General features: G+C 48.3%; 6 protein-coding genes across 6 annotated transcripts; 2 read left to right on the plus strand and 4 right to left on the minus strand.

The window, feature by feature from the left end:
• Nucleotides 1-199: 199 nt before the first annotated feature.
• On the plus strand, nucleotides 200-5119 carry ONS95_002306 (uncharacterized protein). Its single transcript, XM_058495558.1, has 6 exons — nucleotides 200-782; nucleotides 836-1468; nucleotides 1519-3290; nucleotides 3344-3775; nucleotides 3968-4951; nucleotides 4997-5119. The coding sequence occupies exons 3-5, from the start codon at nucleotides 3029-3031 to the stop codon at nucleotides 4840-4842; spliced, it is 1569 nt and encodes a 522-aa protein (XP_058354286.1). The 5' UTR covers nucleotides 200-782; nucleotides 836-1468; nucleotides 1519-3028; the 3' UTR covers nucleotides 4843-4951; nucleotides 4997-5119.
• Nucleotides 5045-5674, minus strand: ONS95_002307 (uncharacterized protein; the record flags this gene model as incomplete). The annotated part of the gene is made up of 2 exons (XM_058495559.1): nucleotides 5045-5351; nucleotides 5403-5674. 2 exons carry the CDS (start codon nucleotides 5672-5674, stop codon nucleotides 5045-5047), a joined length of 579 nt encoding a protein of 192 aa, XP_058354287.1.
• An 850-nt stretch (nucleotides 5675-6524) lies between these two features.
• On the minus strand, nucleotides 6525-7561 carry ONS95_002308 (uncharacterized protein; the record flags this gene model as incomplete). The annotated part of the gene is made up of 3 exons (XM_058495560.1): nucleotides 6525-6777; nucleotides 6845-7001; nucleotides 7057-7561. 3 exons carry the CDS (start codon nucleotides 7559-7561, stop codon nucleotides 6525-6527), a joined length of 915 nt encoding a protein of 304 aa, XP_058354288.1.
• A 1040-nt stretch (nucleotides 7562-8601) lies between these two features.
• On the minus strand, nucleotides 8602-8904 carry ONS95_002309 (uncharacterized protein; the record flags this gene model as incomplete). The annotated part of the gene is made up of 1 exon (XM_058495561.1): nucleotides 8602-8904. One exon carries the CDS (start codon nucleotides 8902-8904, stop codon nucleotides 8602-8604), a length of 303 nt encoding a protein of 100 aa, XP_058354289.1.
• Nucleotides 8905-9303: 399 nt separating this feature from the next.
• Nucleotides 9304-11406, minus strand: GPI10 (glycosylphosphatidylinositol anchor biosynthesis; the record flags this gene model as incomplete). The annotated part of the gene is made up of 4 exons (XM_058495562.1): nucleotides 9304-10525; nucleotides 10581-10810; nucleotides 10861-11091; nucleotides 11146-11406. The coding sequence occupies 4 exons, from the start codon at nucleotides 11404-11406 to the stop codon at nucleotides 9304-9306; spliced, it is 1944 nt and encodes a 647-aa protein (XP_058354290.1).
• A 1459-nt stretch (nucleotides 11407-12865) lies between these two features.
• On the plus strand, nucleotides 12866-19932 carry ATG1 (Serine/threonine-protein kinase). The gene is made up of 4 exons (XM_058495563.1): nucleotides 12866-14734; nucleotides 14839-15776; nucleotides 15903-18525; nucleotides 18613-19932. Exons 2-4 carry the CDS (start codon nucleotides 15642-15644, stop codon nucleotides 18765-18767), a joined length of 2913 nt encoding a protein of 970 aa, XP_058354291.1. The 5' UTR covers nucleotides 12866-14734; nucleotides 14839-15641; the 3' UTR covers nucleotides 18768-19932.
• The last annotated feature ends 53 nt before the right edge of the window (nucleotides 19933-19985 follow it).

Genomic DNA, 19985 nt, shown 5'->3' on the forward strand with positions numbered 1-19985 from the left:
CAACCATTCATAATATCATGCATCATCTTCGGAAGAGAGAATTGGAAGATGTTGAAAGCAAACACTCACCTGACCGTCCAAACACCCCCACAACTCTCGCTTCTCCTTAGCGCCAAGCTAGTCCCGCGCGGCCGCATCCAACGACAAAAGCTCGAATTTCGGCGCAACAAGAAAAAGTTTCTTCTTTATCAAAAAGTAACAGAGCCAGCCACGACCTCCACCTCGAACTCGCTACAGTGGTGCGTTGCCAGCATCCTTCACGGGGTGTGAGGCTCTGGAGATGGATAATTTTGCTATGCAAGCTCCCTGATAGGAAGTTTGTCTCCCGTGGGTCTTCTTAATTGAGGGCGAGGGGAGGTGAATGTCGATGATGGGAGACAGATCTTTGTCGAATACGATACGAATATGATGCGATGCGATACCTTTGTGCAAGGCAGACTCGAGAGTTGGATTCGAGCTCGGATTTGTTCGAAGGGCGAATACAGGCTGCTTAGGAGGGAGGTTTGACCGGCGCTGCTGGACCTGGGAGGCATACGACTTGGCCAATGCCTTGATGCTCAATCAGTGTCGGCATCTACAGTGGCTGCAGTCTGCACTCAACTCTACAGCGCTGGTAAATACTCCGAAGCCACGGGGGCCAGTGCTACACAACACCATACAAATGAGATATTACATAATGAATTCAATCTGCAGCGATCAATATCCAATTATTCCATCATTATTTCCTCTTGTCAATAGGCCGTTCGATCGCCAATGCACAAGTAAAGCAGACTTATCACTAAGTGCTCTCATACCCTGAATCTTCCAAATAATAGCGTCTCACGGCTCACTACAGACTCCCAGATGCGGATTTGACAGCGACCCTTCTTGACACCCCGCCTTGACACTACAATGCGCCGTCGTCTTCCCACACCACCCACTGCCCGAGCAACATTGCCCATACCTACTTCCCAGGCATGTGTAACCCCTATCCCACCCACACGTCCCATCCTCACTCGGCGCAAGACAAAGGCCTGCCTGACCTTGACACCTCAATCCGCAATAAGCAGGTGTCGAACCACAATACCCCGCCTCAGAACAACAAGGTCCGAACGTACTGTCCGTACAAACGTAATTCGTAGCACCACCACATGTGCCGAGCGGAGATATCTGGGTACATTGTCCGAAGGCGGGTTGGCAGCCTTGAGAGAGCAGACAGAAGGTAGAATTGAAGCCACAGAAACCATAGCTGGAACAGCAAGCGCCTTCCCATGGGCCACCGGAACAGGTTGTAGATGTTTTGGTTCCGCAAATGCCGTCCAGGCTTGGTGTTATGGATGGAGATGGAGTGGTGCAAGTTCCGAACTGGGGTTGACAGCCATGGGAGGAGAGACAGTGGGATGATAGATTACCGCACTGGGAGAAGTCAACTCTATTAGAGCAGGTCGTGGACAGATACTGTCCCCTGGGTCACATAAGATAGGCCTGTGTGCGCGAAGATGCAAGAAACATCAGAGACATATACTTACGAAGTTGTAGGATGAGCAGCACGGACCATATGAGGAACCAGTGCAAGTGTATGCCTTTTGGCCGCCACATGTTCCGTCGGGCGAAGGGAGTGGACCATTGCTGATTGCTACTGAGGCATCGGCAAATTCTTTTGGAACAGCAAAGAGCGGACTGGCTAACAGAAGGACAGTAATAGTAAGTGGTACGCAACGGAAAGGCAGCATATTGGAGAGCGTAGACAGACAGAAGTCTCATGGGGCAGTGGAAAGGGATTGAGGAAGACGGTATGGCTTTTATACCGCACTTACCAGTGCTCCTAACTCTTAAAGAAACACTGACAACATTCATGGTAACTCGAGTACTCATACGAGGAGATACGAATGCAAGATGCCGCTGAGGGGCTATGTGCCACGAGGATTTAGCAGCCGTCGAGAATTGCATGTTGCATAAAAGAAGAACAAACGTCTCAAGATCATGCTTCGTTCAAATGTATAAGATTTCTAAACCATATGGCCAATGGAATCTTTCTCCAAATTCGCATCATCGCGTCTTGCGTCGTAATCCGCATTTGCTGCTACGGATGGGCCATGGTAGCGATAGAATCACATGAGAAATAAAACATGCAGATACTCTTGCTGTGGTTAAGTTCAAATCCTCCCCACATGACGTCGATGCACTATTTACCTAAGTGGCCAAGGCATGGTTTCAAGCAGATCAGGGGAGCTTTCCTCCACCTCAACACTTCAGTGTACCTATCCTTTGCAGTGGAATTTATCTTCATCTACGAGTAGCGCCGCTTATTTGTTTTCGACACAGGGATCCACGCTCCGCTTTTTTTTTCAGCCCTGTGAACAATGTGGCGTTTTGTTGGCTATGCCTACTTGGGAAATTTCATCTCCTTTCTGAGCATTTTATCTATTGGGTCTTGTTTTTGTCTTGTTCTGGCTGTTGTCTTGCTCTTCTTCCAGTTTGTTTTATTCAACTACAGACGTGGCGTGGTGAGAGTGAGGATTTTGCACGCCAATCTAGGATTTGAGTATGGTGCTATTGGCTTGAGTCAGACAGCCCCTTTCCATGGCATTTCTCGATTTCTCGATTTCTGACGAAGTCTTCGCGACATGATCAAGATACTCCGCTGATATTCATTGGATTCTTTCAAGCTTATGGGACATGTCTTGCTTAAGCCAGCCTCGTTCGTTCGCCGTGCACCATTTGAGGCTTGGAATTGGATCACTTATCGGAAGCGAGCAAAAGATCGTCAACTCCAAGATTCCACCGTCAAATGGCAGATACGGAAATTGCTGGAGCGGCCCGCACCTTTTAGTGTCATCGAATCGGAGCATATCCCACTTCATTCGGGTTTTCAGCTCCTGCAAGAAACTGTAGTTGGTTAGTACCGTGTCAGAAACCCCGCTGTGTTTCCCGATATGTCGGAATGACTTCGTTCATCCCGAAAAATGAAATCATACGAATATAAGTTCTATGCCTCTCCTCCTCCTGAAGTTTCCTTTCCAATCAGTTCATAGCCAGTCTCACAGTAATGGCTTCCACATACGACAAGACCTTTGTCTCCACAGAAGTCGATGCCCAGCCCAAGAGACTTGTCATCTGCTGTGACGGGACTTGGCAGTCAGCAACTTCTCTGGACCCGACAAAAGGGTGTTCATCCAATGTTACGCGCTTAAGCAGAGTTCTTGCAAATGCTGGAAAGGACAAGGATGGCAAGGAATGGCAGCAAGTGGTCTACTACGACGCAGGAATTGGGACTGGCGATATTGCTGACACAGAGAAGAAGCGACAAGGTATGCTTCGCTGTCCAAGTAAAAAGTAAATAGATTCTGACATTACGTTCTAGGTGGGTTGGGAATTGGATTGATCGAGAACATTCTTGAAGCCTATAACTTCCTGGCCAACAATTATCGAGCAGGCGATCAGCTTTTCTTTTTTGGCTTCTCACGAGGTGCATATACCGTTCGTGCTACAGCTGGACTTGTCTGCCAGCTAGGTGTTTTGAAACCTGCAGCGATGCCCGTTTTCATCTCAAACTATAACGACTATATCCACAGGAAAGATGGCGTCGAGGAAGCCTTCACCGAATACCCTCCATGGAAGAAGTTCAGCGATCAAGGAGGACACGTTATTGCCCCTCCAGCCGATATCAAAGTCCAAGTGATTGGTGTTTGGGACACAGTTGGAGCTCTAGGTATTCCTGATCTAGGGCATTGGTTCAAGTGGTACAAGGCAGATAAGAAAGCATATCAATTCTACGACACGTCGTTGAACGACAGTAAGTCTTCTCATATTCATCTGGCCCCGTTTCGATGCTCAAATCCTTCTCCTTAACTTAACCTATTGGACGAGACCAGCATGCGGCTCCTCATTCTCAAGATGCCAGGATGGTTCTTACAATGGAGTCTTTGATAATCCGAACTCCCATCTGTTTCCAAATGAGCCAAGTTCCATCTGACTAAGTCTCCAGACATTCTACACGCCTACCAAGCCCTAGCTCTCGACGAGCGCCGAGAATCCTTTGCCCCTGCTATCTGGAAACTTAGACCACCACCACTTATAGATCCCAAGGGTGACCCACGAGGACCTCGACAAAGACCCAAAACGGCTCTTTGCCAGTGCTGGTTCCCAGGCGCACACATCAATGTCGGTGGAGGTAGCTCAGCGAACGCGGGCAAGAACCCAAAAGGCGACAGAGAACAACTTGCCTCGGTTAGCTATGCTTGGATGCTTGACCGAATCCGCCCTCATCTGGCACTATCCGAATCCGCCCTCTCCTTCCAAATTGCCGAATTCAAGAGGATGGCAGAAGCAGATACGCCGTCTGAAGAAAGTTGGTCGATCTGGAATGCGCCTAGAATCGTCAAAAACATCATTTCGGACACTACGAACAAAGTGTTGCCAGCTGGGTACGGACTTGGAGAGATTGATGACAGTCACACACCTTTGTACTGGCTGATGGCTTTCCCGAAGGAACGGGAGCCGAACTTTTACAATAAGACTGGGAAGCAGATCGCAGTAGAGGAGCAGTGGTATACTGTTGAGCGAATTCATCCCAGTGTGCATTATCGCCAGCAGGCACAGTTGAGTCACGGTCTTGAACCGTATATACCAGCAGCCCTCCAGGGATGGGAAAGGAAGGAAGAACTACACGGAGAAGGAAGGGACGGTGCGAGAAAGGGGTGGAAATGGATCAAATTCAACGAAAAGAGGGAGAGGCTTGATGAGATGTGGGAATTTGAGATCGGCAATTTCCCTGAGGGAATGAACGTGGAGAAAAGACTCATTGACGCCAGCCTGGTGAAGGACTATCACGATGAGGCGAGTGAGGTGTGGAAGAAGTAAGGGCATTCCAACATTGTGCAAGAATGACTGCTGGCAACCAAGATTGACATTGGGTGGATACCTGGACGACTGGAACTATACAATTTACTATTTCAAGATCTGGGACAAGGTAGAACCAATACTCGCTTCATTTCTCTGTGTTTACTTTCTGTAGCCGCCGTGTCGAACAACCAGTGCGTCCAATCTGTCAGCCCACTCTATCTCACCACTTTGACTTAATAATCTCAAAATCACTTGGATCATTTCTCGCAGCCGTGATATCGATCTCGAAGTGACCCTTGCCAACATTATGAAATCCAATGCTGCTGTCAACGCTGGCCGGGTTGCCAAGCGGACGGCTGCTCACGCCCCAGCCGAAAGTTGCACTGCCAGATGATTTGACAGTTCCTCCATACCACGAGCTTCCTCCATTGACAAGAATATTCGCAGTCCAATGCGTGGCATTGACGGACGATGTCTTGGAGACGACGACCGAAGTGCCGTTGTACAACACTGGAGGGTGGTACTCCCTGTTTCGAAGTCATTAAGATTTGCTTTGACGCGGCATGATAATGACTCACGTTGCCCAACGAGGCGCAGCTACGACGTTGGTGCTGTTTTTCCAAGCAATGACCAATGGACTTCTGAGCATGCATCCGCCAAAGGCGATGGCTGCCCAGGTGATGTTTGCCGGAGCGGTAATGGAGAGGTATACATCGAAAGGCGCGGCATCCACCGCTGGAATGGCTATGTTGTAGACTACACCGCTGGTAGCTTCAGTCCATGATACTGTCTGTTGGGCCTGGACAGCCGTTGCAAGAATGGCCAAAGTACTGACGAGAACTCGCATCATTCTGAATGGAGAAGATCAGGGAGTTGATGAGATCAAGTGACCGATTCTGATATCCAAGTACTGGAATAAACTGCGGCTGGAGATTTGCGAGAGGGGAAGAGGGACCCAATTCTCCTAGTTGGAAGACTCCATGATCTCTTATATCATTTCAAGATCCGGACAATCGTTGTGAACATTCTCGATAACATTGCCTATTTCTGGTGCTTAGCCTCGGCCAATCCCTTAGTCGAGATGACGCGGGGTCAAATATACTATAGTTGTTCAGACACGACCCTAGACTCACAAGAGTTATCAACTGACTCCAGAGCTCTTACACCGGGGAAGAACACTCAATGGATGACGGCAAAATGATAATGGCAGGGGGAGCCACCCCTCTTGTTCCCAGCATAACGGGATGAAGTGGATCAGTACTGAATCGAAGTTCAGATCGAATGAGCTTCCAGCTCATGTTTGACTGCATAATATAGAGACACTAAGCTTTCAACTACCGTTTTCTTGGCACGACCAATGGCAGATGGGGTGTTGGAAAAGGCGATTGCTTTCTATCGACCTCGCTTAGGCTGATGGCAATTAGTGGACATTTGCCGAGTGGCATGTTGGTGAAAATCAAACATCTGCAATCTCAGCCTTTGGCTGAATAGCTACTTTGAAATGAGATATGATTGGTGCTTCTTTTCATACGGACAGCAGTATAAGCAGTATACATTCAAATCGCACCCAACAAGAGCACGGCTGTTCCAGCAAGATGTTCGTCCACGAGTTGTCATGGGGACCGCGTTATTGTTTCCAGAGTCCGCGAAGTTTTCTTCTTATGCCCTGCTAGTCCTGTACCCCTCTCATTGACTGGTTGTTACTTACACAAAGTCTTCTTCAAGAACTCAACCTGCCTTCCGGCATTGCGTTCAAAATTTGGACCAGAATACCCATCGAAATGGCCACCGGGCAAGATATGCAGCTCTTTCGGCTCCAGAGCTCTCGAGTAAGCCTCAAGGGCGAGGTCTGTCGGCGTGAGTACGTCATTTTCCGCAACAGTCATGAGCAAAGGCGTGGGACTGATGTGGTGGACATGGGCTGAGGGATTGTACTCTCGAAGAGCTTCCATACTAAGCCAAAAAGAAACGATTTAGTAAGCGCGCGTTGATATGATTAGAAGAGGATGCCCCAGCTTACGTTTTCACAGTGACTTCGTTCTTCCAGTTGCTCTTCTTCCCCCACTCAGTCATGAAGATATGGGCGTCAGGGGTTGGTAGCGCTGACGGCTTCGAGGGGTCTGCATCAACCACCGGAAGCACGCCAGCGTCTTTGCCAGTTGCTCGTGCTTGACGATCTGGAGTTGACTAGTATCAGCATAATTTATTAAGTGGGAAGAATATTCCACAAACCGGCCTGGAACATCGCATTCAATCCTCCAATATAATCTGGACGAATCAAGCGATGGAAGTTCGCCCATCCGTCTACCATAGGCACTTGACAGAGAACTGCTTTGACACGTCTGTCAACAGCTCCAACCCAGAGAACATGACCGCCGCTGTAAGAGCTACCCCAAATCCCAATTTTGCTTGGGTCAACTTCGTCTCGCGACTGTGCGTAAGTTATAGCATCTGAGATGTCACTTGTCTGAATTGAGGGGATAATTTCTTGGCGTGGGCTTCCAGGCTTGTGATCGCTGTCACCAAATCCTCGGTTGTCGTACACGAGACAAGTTAGTGGAAGATGAGATGTGAAGCGTTCTGCGAAGGTGTCGAGATCCATCTCCTTGAGTGCAGTGAAGCCATGTGACATGACCAGACATGGAAGACGGTCCTTAGTTTCGGTTGTTGGTGTGTAAAGCCAGCCGCGGAGAGTAACTCCGTCAGCGGTTTTGAATTCAACATCTGAGCGTGGCATTGTTTACAACTGGAAGGTAACTGTTCAAGGTATCGTGAGGCGGTTTTAAAGGAAGTCCGTTGATTCAATTATTTTCTTGCATTGGAATACAAATGAGGGGACGGGTGGGTAGTTGTTTTATAAATGCAAGAAGCCGGATAGAAGGAACTAAAGGTTGTTTTGACTAACCGCTTTCTCAAAATATACCCCTCATTATTCGAGAGGGCAAAGTGCTGTGTAGTGGCTACGTTGTACTCCGCTAATGCAACTTTCCCTGACACATATCAAATCTGGCGCTACTCTAACGCGATTATGATGAACAAGGTACTCTGGCGACTCACAGCGAGCCTGTCGTGTTTGTTGTGTAGTGCTTATGTTGTACCCCGCCCTATTGTAACCCGCACCTGAAGTTGTCGCCCACCGACATTCCAACACGACTGTGATCCCAATCAACACTAACCGGAGATCTGCTAAGAGAAGTGTTCTGAGCCGTCAAAGTCGTAGATAAGTACAAGTGATTCTGGCTAATATGAGAAGGACGAGTTGAACAACAAATCCCCAGGCATTTTATAAGACTTCTTTAATCATCGTTGGCGTTTGCTCAATTTATACTCGAATTTTAAAAATACCGCTGCTATCTGGCTCGTCTAAGAATACCATGAACTGGTCAGATTGTATTCTGGCCACTTACAGCGAGCCTGTCGTGTTCATACCGGGACATTTCTGCCCGACGCTCCGTGAGATCCTCATCTCGTAGGCGTACGGGAATCAGAGGGTTCCCTCTCTGAATAGTCTCATATTGAGTGTCAACATTTGGTAGTTCGATTCAGGGGCATCGCTCGCTTAAAGATCGAGGGCTCAGATGGAAACATCAAGGGATCCACAAAACAGGGCCCCCAATCAAGATACATCTCATTGGATGCTGTACGAGTAGGAAATTCTGTGCATACAAAGTCCAGCTACATGCCGAATAGCTAAGCCTGACAGACACATTTCTTGACCTCCAGCTAAGGCCGGCTCCCCTTCCGAAAATGCATCCTTCATACACCTCAAATTCTACTTCATTTCCTCCTCGTAACACCCCTTGACCTCAGCTCGAACAAAATTTGGTCGGATTGTATGATTCGGTTGATTTGTTCCTGCGACAAGCCCTGATTCTCGAACATGATCGCATCCTCACGCTCTCCAGCCGGATCTCCCCCTACATTGTAGATCGTAACCAATATTTCTACTGCGGCACTTACAACTTCTCTCATTGCAAGAGCGAGTGATTGTGCCTCAGGATCGGGAGGAGCTGGCCGGGCATGGGAAGGTCTCTTGAGACCACCAGGATATGACGGTGGTGGAGACGTGGTGGGGTTCATTCTTGTGGATGGATTATTGCGAGTGCATGTGGATTGGTTTAAAGAAATAAGCGATCCAGATGTAAGTTTTAAAGATGGGGGATATACAGAAGTATTACAGATTGAAAAATCTAAAGACATATCATCTTCGCGCGGGACCGGTCACTTACGAAACAATGAAAACTCAGGCCAGAAGCATTATTGTTTTGAATATCCTGAATGGTTGCAGGAGTCTGAAGAGATCACAAGCGAGTCTCCATGGTTCCCCTCCGCACGCCAGAATTCCTGTCAAAGGTAGACCTCATAACTGGCTGATACAAGGAAGTCGGTTAGATATCCAGCAGGGCCTGACTATTAAGATGATGTAGGAATTATGTTGAGTCTGTGAAGGCCATTGTGCACCTCCAAATGCGATGCCCTTCACTTCTGTGTACTGCCGTCGACAAATTCCCACACCACTACATCGCCAGTTCGCCTCCAATCATCATGCCAATGACTGTTCCTCGTCCTCCACCTCTCTTTAACCATGAACCCCTTCATCTCTCCCTCATAAAAGGTCTTTAAATCCTTCTCGATGCCCTCGAACCCAACGATGTATCTCGGCCAAGGTCTATCCTTCGTGTTTATCTCCTCCTTGAGAAACTTCAACGAGTCGTCGTAGAATCGATCTGCTTCATCGCGATAATTCTCCCTCTCAGGCGTATGAGGAGCGAGGTGGATAGGTGGTTCGCATCCAAGAGCCCAAGCTTTCAGGCCGGGATGGATCAGGGCTGAGCGCCATGGTGTTGAATGACAGGGCATGAGGAAGCCAGCGAAAGTCTCGTCGTTAGTGTATGTTGTTGATTTCTTGTATTCGTCGTCGATTCCTGCATCTGGATCTGACAGGAGTCGACCTCGACCGTCAAGAGCAAGCGTCTCGTATTCTTCGCGGAGGAATTTCGTTACCGAGAGCACACCGGTTTGATGAAAGAAGGATGTGTAGCCTGCTATCAAAATGTTGAGGAAAATAATAGTGCAAAGTGACTTCCGGCGGACAGTGGAAGTCGATGCCACCAGGACTGGTTGTGATCCTGTCTTGGCCTTCGACGTCGCGGCTGCTTCAGGCTCGAAGAAAGCCGAAATTGTAGGCGCTGTAAGAATATGGAGGAGTGGAAGAAGTGGGTAGATAAAGCGAACTTCTTTGTGAGAAATCAAGGAGAGGGTCCCGAGTGTGAGGAATATTGTAGTCGTAAATAAAAATCGAATGTTCGATGATGAGAGTAGACTAGCCTGATACAACGCAACCAAGGTAAATGGAACATATGTGGTCAGAAGAAGTGGTAGACCTTGGGAAATATAGTAGTGCCAATCATTTCGCCCATAGAATACTGCTAGATCCTGGCTGATGTTGAAATGCAACCACTGATATGGTGGAAATGTCCATTCACCGAAATACAGACGATCAGAGGCTACAGAGAGTAAAAGGGCGATCGAGCCACAGATGATACCTTCACGGAGAAGAATGACGTAGTCAGATACAGAGGCTTGAGATTTGGTTCCGAAGAAGTTCGTCACAGTTGGCATGAGGATGCTGAACCAGATGAGGCCATTCGTTGGGCGAAGAATACAGGCAATACCGGCCAGGAGAAGAGAAATGCGGAGGCTTTTTATTGTTAGCGTTAGTCTGAGGGAAATGTGGGAAGAGGAATGATCTGTACTGCTTAACTGATCTAGGTGTTTGGAAAATACCAGAGCTCGTTGCAGAGTTTGGCTTAGCATCCTCATCTTCAATCTGCGACACATCACTTCCTCTTCCAAGAATACACCCAGTGGACATTGCCCAAGGCCAAAAATATAAAGCCGAAATCGTTAGTGTAGTCTCAAGACAATTTGAAAAGGTCCTTGTCGAGCAAAACCACTGCCAGGGACTGAAGAGTGTCATCCAAAACTAGGTCCAATCAGCGAGTGGCGAGAAAAGGAGCGAAGGTTAATTCGTACCACGGCACTTGAAACTTTGGTACCAGTTCCGTAGATCCTTTCCGCCAATTGCCACGTGTAGTAGTCTCCAACAGCTGCAATATAGGCTTGCACCAGATTCGGAAGCACGGCTAGAATCATGGCTCGGAACTGAGGGAAGAGAGCCATGAATGTCATTACCTTATCGGCTGCATAATACACGATGGCGAATAAAGCTGGGTGTAGTGATGACCGCAGCTGGTGATGCCATTCCTAATTGCTTGTTAGAAATATATGGGAGTAGAGCAGGGTGAAATCGAGACTTGCCCACGTGATCCAAGCACCGCTTTGAGGACCAAACGCCATCTGCCATGCTGGCTCCAGAGACTGGAAATATTCGTCTGGCTGAAAGAAAGTTCGCACTGCAAGAGCATTTATGCACCGGAATACAAGAAGCAATATCCATGCGTCCTTGGCAGACTGCTCGTTGACCAGATGATGGAGGCCATTGTCTTTCGGGGGCAGATTTTCAATCTTGGCATCTGGCATCCTCTTCTGCCCGTCGTTCAGTTTGATACTTGAACTCATCTGGGTTTTCCGGCCATCGAGGTGAGCTCAAAACGGTTCAAAAGGGGAGTGAACTGCACAGCTTGATTATTGAGTCTTCAAGTGATGCATGTGGAAAGATGTATGTTTCATTGGACCAAGTGTGAACGGGGTTGCTTAGCGGCACTTCGCTTGCGCTTATGTAATCCTTAACCACATCTAACAGGCTTCCAGGTCTAATACAGCACATCTACGTTTTCGCATGAGTGTTATTATTATAGCTCGTAATCTTGGCTGAGCAACAGAATCATTCTGATCGTAGTTGTCTGCGATCGATTGGATGATAGAGATCATTTCATTGGCTGAGTACATCTTCAAAACTCTAGAAGTAAACAAGCCAGGGCCTTGCTTAGACTCCGAACTGGCACATATACAGAACGAAAATCTGAATAAAATTATTTATTAGGAATAATTCGCAAATAATCCGGAGCAAATGCCCCGGCTAGTCCCAGAGGTACATCGTCATAGAAGCAAGACTGAGGCCTCCGCAGCCACCAGACGACAAATGTGTGAACGATCCCCGGAAAATAGGAATTGCCAAAACAACAACCAGCACAACGCATTAACCGCCCACATCTGCGCCAATGTAGTCCTATGTCCTAAGTGTCTGGTAAATCATGCAGAAAGCTGAACTCTAATGTGATTATCTTTCTCGATATTGATTTGAGGAGCTTAGCGACCCAGGTCTTGAGGTCGAGTTTGTCAAGGGAGCAGACCTAGAGGACTACATTAAGACAGGATCCAACAACGTAGAAGTGTTTGAGCGCGATTTAGAAGCCACAAACCAGAGTGGAGGTCGTGACGTTTATGAAAAGCATCTTGGTGTTTGTGAAGAAGGTTGAGTCTGGCGGGGAGAGTCTGCAGCTGAGACGCATGTACCAGGGATCGGTTGATGGGGATGGAGGGGCGGAAGGTACGTTGTCATTGCTGCGATCGTGGTTCAATGCTTGAGTGGCAGGCATGGTTATTGATGATGATGGTTGTGTGAGTTTGGAGATCGTACCGCGCGGTACTCTGGTAGCGTGGCTTGCTGAGAGTGCGAAGATTGAATGGTTAGGGGGAGAAAGCAAGAATGACGAGACCTGAGAGAAAGGGTTTGAGGACAAAAACCGGTGAGCGAACACGTGAAATACTCAAGCAGTGATCTGAGGTTTCAAAAGCGTTGCGACAGTGTGTCTGAGTCACCGAGGTGTTGTAGCTTTCTATTGTGCCAAGTTGTGATGCTGATATGGATATCGTTTGGGTGCTGTGGAGGATCCATGCAATCTCAATCTCCTTGCGACCGCCACGCTCGGGACAGAGGTGCGATGTGCAACAAAACAATCTGCCTCCGGATCCTCGCGTAAAAGTATATCCTCACTGGTGGCTGATGTCACAACGCCCATGCACTAAAAGCAGTGCGACGTACAATTAAATTGAATACCTTCGCTGAAGAACTAATGGCCAATCAAAGTGTTTCACTATATAACTAAACTGCTTCTTACGCGGTAAAGAGAGGTTAAATCTGCTTCGCTCTTGATTCTCGCTTAGCTGCGACTTACCTTGAGCTTATATTGTCACTTTCTGTTGACATTATATAGCTGCTCCTGATGGACTGGATAACACTAGCCCATCTATGAATTCTATTCAGATAGAGCTGCATTGTTTCAGCTCCTCCCTCTTTTCAGTTGTTTGGGTTATTCATGCCATTGGAAGCCATTAGTATCGTCTCCCGTGACAAAGGGGGCGATGAAAGAAGGTTAGTGAATTTTCAGCAAAAGAAAACGGTACATTGGTGGAACAAAAAATTGGGAAGACTTCCTGACAATATACGATTCTCTTTGAGTGTTGACTCAAGATAGGTGATGTTTGGTTAGCAGTTTCTGATGTGGAAAGTGCTGAGAATACGTGACAATTTCAAGCTAATGCACCCAGTTATGATCAGATTGACAGACAGCATTTGTAGCCGCACTTCGATCGAATTCGCACCTTTTGTAGAGCATTTCACTCAATCAATTGGCGGACAGATCTTACCATGGGCAATTTACTGCATTTGGACCGTTTCGAATATTATGACCATGACCCGAACGACTTATTTTGGGGGGCATGAACACAAGCGTAGCCATCTAAGGGCAGCCACTGCATTTCTAGGCGAAGGAACTATTGGAGATCAACTAGTCTTCCCCTCCCCAGGAAACCGTCAAGGTAACTCAACCTGGCGTAAAGTCGGTGAAGTATCCCACGTGACACACGCACCTCACGACTCAGTTCCTGGCATATCCCGGAGCAGAACACCCGGCCGGAGCAAGAAAGCATAATAGTGGGTTGGAATTCAATCATAAGACATGTTCCTGTGCCTGATCGATCGACATTTCTGGAAGGTCCGCATGACGTTTGGAAGTATCAGGGGAGACCTGTTTTTGGCGGTGGAAATTCTGGGTGGGTAACATTTTGATCGATCGGGACCACTGTTTTGGGAACGGACGTTCGTCTGAGTGTTGGAACACAATCGAAAGCTTTTTTTTTATGTTTATGTCAAAGTTAGGAAGCTTGTGGAGTTATGCAGATCAGGTGTGAGTTCGAGATCTCGTGACATGTTGGACATGGACGACCTCTGGACTTCGTGCAACTCAGAAGGCTGGTTGGGTCCCCGATTAAAAGTAAATATGCATGCAGCACTTCCTGGCCGCCGTCTGTTGGCCGATGAGTAGGCTTGAAGATCTGCCACGTACAGCCATTGAGCCAGCCAAGTGTAACGTTTGAACTGGATCAGGGGGTACATATGGTTGTGAGGTCTGCACCCTTAAAGATATTGTGCATGAGAGCTGCTGGGTGCCGCGAATGCTAATTGGATGAGCATATTTAGATGGGGTGAAGGCTGCTTGTGATTGATCCGGGACCAATGCCGCGAGGGCGTTTTTCGTGATAGGGAACGAAACGAGCTCCTGGACCAGCAGCCAAGACATGAGAGTGAAGATGTGTGTGATGGTGGCAGAAGCTGGAAATTGGAAGGACTCAGATTGGGGTTTGGCCTTGCAGTTAAAGTCTGAACTGGAAGGGAAGAGAGAAGTTAGGTCCGAGACGCGCTATGTCTGTACAATGACCTGATGGTGCTCGCTGGCTTGATATGGCGGCATTTGAGGCGTGCAATTAGTAATAGTGGCGATGGCTATCAAGATTCGTCCGGGTGTGGGCACGACTCGAGACATGACATGATCAGTCAGTCGAATCCCAGTCAGTCACCGAAGACTAGACAAAGACAAAGACAAAGACGCCGACGGCCCAGCCATCTTACTTGGGGAAGGGCTCGCATGTTCTCACAATCTACTAAGTAAGTTACAGTACATTGCCATCTCGCTGATGCTAGATTCTTCTGAGTAAATAAGTAATCAGCTCTGTCGAGCAGTCGAAGTCCAGCTAAGCTCACCGGACCAGCCAAGCCGTCTAAGACAAAGTCCCATCCCCATCCCCAGTCTATTTACCGACCGATAACGCTTATCGGTCGCTTACCAGCCCGAAGGGCGATACGATACGATACGATACGATGTGACGGGATGCTAGGATGAGCGAGCGTGATCTCAAGAGTCATTCCCCCAACAACAACCACAGCCATCTATCTCATCATCTCTTGCTCTCCTCCGTCTCCTCTCTCACTCTATCACCATCTTCCAGCTGTAACTCTCGCCACGCTCCACCGGCCACACATTTCTGCACGGTATTTCTCTGCCCCATCCCCAATCCATCGCGGTATCGAGCCATTCATTTGCAACTCGGTACTTCTGCTATTTCCAGTCACTAAGCGCTGCATCCACACCTGCGCATACACCTGCAACCTGCACTGCACTGCACTGCACTGCACCTCTCCATCACCACCACCTACAGCCTCGCCCGGCCCTGCCTGCTCATTTCTGCAACCTTGTTGTGTACAAAGCATCGAGCCGCTACATCCCCGGGAACCCTAACCTGCCAGCCACGAATCCAGGCTCCTCTGCTCTGCATCCAACAGGCATCTTCTCAGCAGCTCTGCCTGTTGCCTCTCGCTTCTTGTACCGATACCGACCTACCTCCTCCAACGACACAGCTCTACGAACCTTCGATTCTTCTCAGCGATACCCATACTGTATATATGCAGAACGAACTCACAACAAACCTCCTCCCTCAGCTCACCTGGTAGCACTTGATACCTCTGTTCGAAGAGATTCGAGCATCTCTGTTAGACAGAGCTCGAACTCGCCGATATGGCGGCACAACCGCCCCCGTCCTCGTCGTCATCCAGACGGTCGAGGACGGGTGACAAAGTGGTGGGATCTTTCAGCATTGAGGACGAGATAGGCAAAGGAAGCTTTGCCACCGTTTACAGGGGAACACACAAGGTATGATGGTTATAGCTGTAATGCCGGGCGTCTTTGCCCTGGTGCCGCTGCAAACCCCTTACCGAAGAGCTCCCTTTGAGGTCATCTGATTTTAGTCTATCTGTGGTGCTAACATATCTTCCCAAGGCGTCTGGAGCTCTCGTAGCTATCAAATCTGTTAATCTATCGAAGCTTAACAAGAAGCTCAAGGATAATCTCTACTGCGAAATCGAAATCCTCAAGGGCCTCCATCACCCGCACATCGTCTCCCTGATAGATTGCAGAGAATCGGTATCACATATACATTTGGTAATGGAATACTGTGCTTTGGGAGATCTTTCGTACTTTATCAAGAAGAGAGATAAACTCGCCGACAACCCAGCACTGCGAGACATGGTCAGGAAATACCCTATGCCAGCTGCTGGCGGCCTTAATGAGGTCATCGTCAGACATTTTCTGAAGCAGCTTGCAAGTGCCATGCAGTTCTTGAGGGATCGAAATTTCATACATCGGGATGTCAAGCCACAAAACTTACTTCTCCTTCCGTCACCACAGTATTTGGCAAAGTCGAAGGACAGCCCTCTGGTCATGAGTGCAAGCGGCGAGACAATGATTCCTATGGTTGGACTCACATCTCTGCCTATGCTAAAGATTGCGGACTTCGGATTTGCCCGATCACTACCGTCGACGTCGTTGGCTGAGACATTATGCGGGTCTCCACTCTACATGGCGCCGGAAATCCTACGTTACGAGAAATATGGTCCTGAGGCGGATTTGTGGTCAGTAGGTACAGTGTTGTTCGAAATGATGACTGGCAGACCTCCATTCCGTGCTACCAACCACGTGGAATTATTACGAAAAATCGAGCAGGGCGAAGACCACATCAGATTTCCCAAGGATGGTATTATTAGTCCACCGATGAAGGAGATCATCAAGGCCCTCCTAAAACGAACGCCTGCCGCTAGGTTGTCTTTCGAGAATTTCTTCAAGCATCCCGTGGTTGTGGATGAGATTCCGAATCTTGTTGGTGATGATCGCCCAAAGGAGGTGCGAGTTTCATCATCAATACCGACAGAGACTGCAATGACAAGGACTCCGTCGACAAGAAGTGATAGAAAGCAGCCCGTAAGAAGCGAAACACCAGTATTTTCATCTTCACCAAGAGAACGGCATGCACCGCCATCACCGAGGACTCAAGTGGTAGACCCTGTGAGACAACTAGCCGGCACTCCTCCAAGACAAGCACCACAGTCGTTACCAACGACTCGTGAGCAAAAAAGACCGTCCATCCAGCCGTCAGCAACAGCTCCAAATGCGGAAACTATCCAGAGCGGCCGACCTCCATCTCGAACCTTTAACTCGACAGCGAGGGAACAGAAACGGATTTCATCTCGACAAACTTCTATTGACGATGGGCCATCAAACGAAAAGAAGCCCCTTGAGGACTCTCAAACGAGAGCAGCAATCGCTGCGGCAGAGCAGGCAGTGAAAGATGAACGTGAATATGTACTCGTTGAGAAGCGAGCTGTTGAAGTCAATGCATTCGCGGACGAAATGGCAGCAAATCCTAGGCTACAAATTAAGCAATCATCACTGCCCTCTCGAGTAGGACCTATCACAAGAAGAGCTACAACCCAAGGCAACCCGACCTCTGCCACAGGCGCAGTACCATCTTCTCCTTCACGTGCTGTACAAATCGCTCAAGGACGGACCCGACCAGAAGTTGTGCCCCAACGACAGAACTCGTTCGGAAGATCCTATGGAAGTCCTTCAGGAACAACCTCAGCCATTGCCAAAGCGCTCCATGGAGCAAGTGTGAGGGTCTTTGGCGTTGGATGGAGTCCACATCTTATCGGGAAAGGCGTCTCCCCGCCTCAGATGTACACACCATTTCCTGTGTATCCAACAACCCAGGGAGCAGTTGGCTTGATCGGAGATGGCAAATCAACGGGTCCAATTGACGAGGATCAGAAAGCCGTCAATGTGATCGAGGAGTCGGCTACTAGGAGCGATGTTGTGTATGGTTTTGCCGAAGTCAAGTACAAGCAACTCATCCCAATGGCACCCTCTATGGATCACGGACTAGGCGGTGCGGCAATGGAGAAACCAGGTGACGTGGACGAGGACGATGGATTGACTGTGGAAGCAGTAGTGGCTCTGTCTGAAGAGGCCCTTGTTCTCTATGTCAAAGCATTATCGCTGCTCGCCAAATCTATGGATATTGCTGGTGCCTGGTGGTCTCGCAAACTTCGCAATGATGCCATTACTGGAACACACTCCTCGGCTAGCAATGCTGCAGCAGGCAACAGAATTAACAGCGCGGTACAATGGGTCCGCAATCGCTTCAACGAAGTACTAGAGAAGGCAGAAGTCGTTCGACTGAAGCTTATTGATGCTCAGAAAAAACTGCCTGATGATCACCCAGGCCATCCAAGTAACCATGCGACGGCTTCTAGGCTAGGTGGCACTTCCTCCACGGATGGAGTGCATCTGAGCTCCGGAATCACAGCCGAGAAGCTGATGTACGACAGAGCTTTGGAGATGAGCCGCTCAGCAGCCATCAATGAAATTGCCAATGAGGACCTCACAGGCTGTGAAATCTCATACATGACCGCAATTAGAATGCTTGAAGCAGTTCTGGAGAACGACGACGAAGTTCAGCCCCCACAACGCAAGCGAGCTTCAAGTCTTCGAGAGGCAAGGGAGAAGAAGGAAGAAGATGGTACAGTGAATGGCATCAATATTGAAGATAGACAGGCAGTGTTGAAAGGTATATCTTCAATTTCTTCACATATTATCCCATCTATTCGTATTTCTTTTCGCTGGATAATCTCGTATGAAATCTAACAATTTATAGTGGTCCAAATGATCCGCTCCCGTCTGTCGACCCTGAGAAAGAAGATGCAATTGATCGCCAAGCACAGCTCTCTCCCTCCCTCCTCGCCCCGGCCAGCGAGTATCACCCATAGTGGTGGAACCACCCCGACAGTGGCTAACACGCCACCGCCCTGAATATACTACGTTCACGGCTTTAGGTCCTTCAATACGAGAGCAGCAAGTCTCTCTCCCTAACTTGCCAAGCTGCCAGGACACTGGACAGGATACCAGCTCCTCCGGCTTTAAGACGCATACATAAACTATTATCAGCATCGGCGTTCGATACGAATGATTACGTTACCAATTTGCCAACGGACTACCCTGCGACCTACCTTCTACTGTCTACTGTTTTTAGATCCGGGAGCAAAATCCAATATCGAAGTTCTACACTCCTTTCTTCGTTTTCTTCTCGTTTTCTGCTTCTTTCCAAATGGAAACCTTTGGATTGTATGTTTTTTCTACTGAGCCTTTTTTTTTTGCTTTCTCTTTTTCCGGAATGGATACTGGCGTTCGGGGCGTGGGATTGGTTGGATTAGGCTTAGTCTCAGGCTCAGGATCGGGGAACAGACAGGACTTTGTTTAGTATGGCATGGCATGGCATGGCATGGCATGGCATAGCCTGCTACTGTTTTTTTTTTTTTTTTTTTGCAGCGAGCGAGTGAGCGAGTGTCGAACGAGGCAGGATTTGAATCATTGGCGATGCTCAGAGCTTTGCCATTTTTAGCGAGCTTTAAGCCTATCTATTTAGGTACTTCATGAATGAATGGACGCACATGTGCATATTTTGCAGATGAGATGCGATGATACTTGCTTGCTTGGTTCAGTCACGTTCGGCTTGTTTACTTGGTTGGGAATTGCGTTTGGCGAGGCGAGGCGCAAGGGCTTGCATGCGTTCACGTTTACGTTTGTGTATACCCTGTTGCCTTTACTTTTATTCTTCTTTTCTTGCCGGTCTTGTCATTTGCTCCGTCTTCTCATTCTCGTATCTTGATTTGGGTGGGTGGATGGACAGGTGGACATTGAGGACGGTGAATAAAAGAGCGAACAACTTCATGGTCGGAAAGGGGAAAGGGGTTGCATGGCCTAGATTGATTATCTGAGGATAGAGTGGGGTAATAGGCAGCTCAGGATGGCTTCCATTGGTTTGGAAAGGATGAGAGGAACGGTCCTGGGAGACATCGTTGTTAGACAGCTGTTTACTGCTACGTATGTACATTAGTAAGTTAGCTAGCTATTTGACGAAATGGATGAATGAATGAATGAATGGGTAAATGAATGAATAAATGAATGAACGAATGAGTAAATGATTCCATCTCCGTCGGCATTTTAGGGTTCAGAGAAGGATGAATCAAT

Source organism: Cadophora gregata (genome assembly GCF_030347475.1).
Source record: "Cadophora gregata isolate MNR1 chromosome Unknown scaffold_11, whole genome shotgun sequence".
NCBI lineage: Eukaryota > Fungi > Ascomycota > Leotiomycetes > Helotiales > Ploettnerulaceae > Cadophora > Cadophora gregata.

Coding starts and splice junctions, on each gene's coding strand:
- ONS95_002306 (XM_058495558.1), top strand. CDS start 3,029: ATGGCTTCCACATACGACAAGACCTTTGTCTCCACAGAAGTCGATGCC. Junction 3,291..3,343: donor CACAGAGAAGAAGCGACAAG/GTATGCTTCGCT, acceptor ATTACGTTCTAG/GTGGGTTGGGAATTGGATTG. Junction 3,776..3,967: donor CGACACGTCGTTGAACGACA/GTAAGTCTTCTC, acceptor CTAAGTCTCCAG/ACATTCTACACGCCTACCAA.
- ATG1 (XM_058495563.1), top strand. CDS start 15,642: ATGGCGGCACAACCGCCCCCGTCCTCGTCGTCATCCAGACGGTCGAGG. Junction 15,777..15,902: donor TTTACAGGGGAACACACAAG/GTATGATGGTTA, acceptor TATCTTCCCAAG/GCGTCTGGAGCTCTCGTAGC. Junction 18,526..18,612: donor TAGACAGGCAGTGTTGAAAG/GTATATCTTCAA, acceptor AACAATTTATAG/TGGTCCAAATGATCCGCTCC.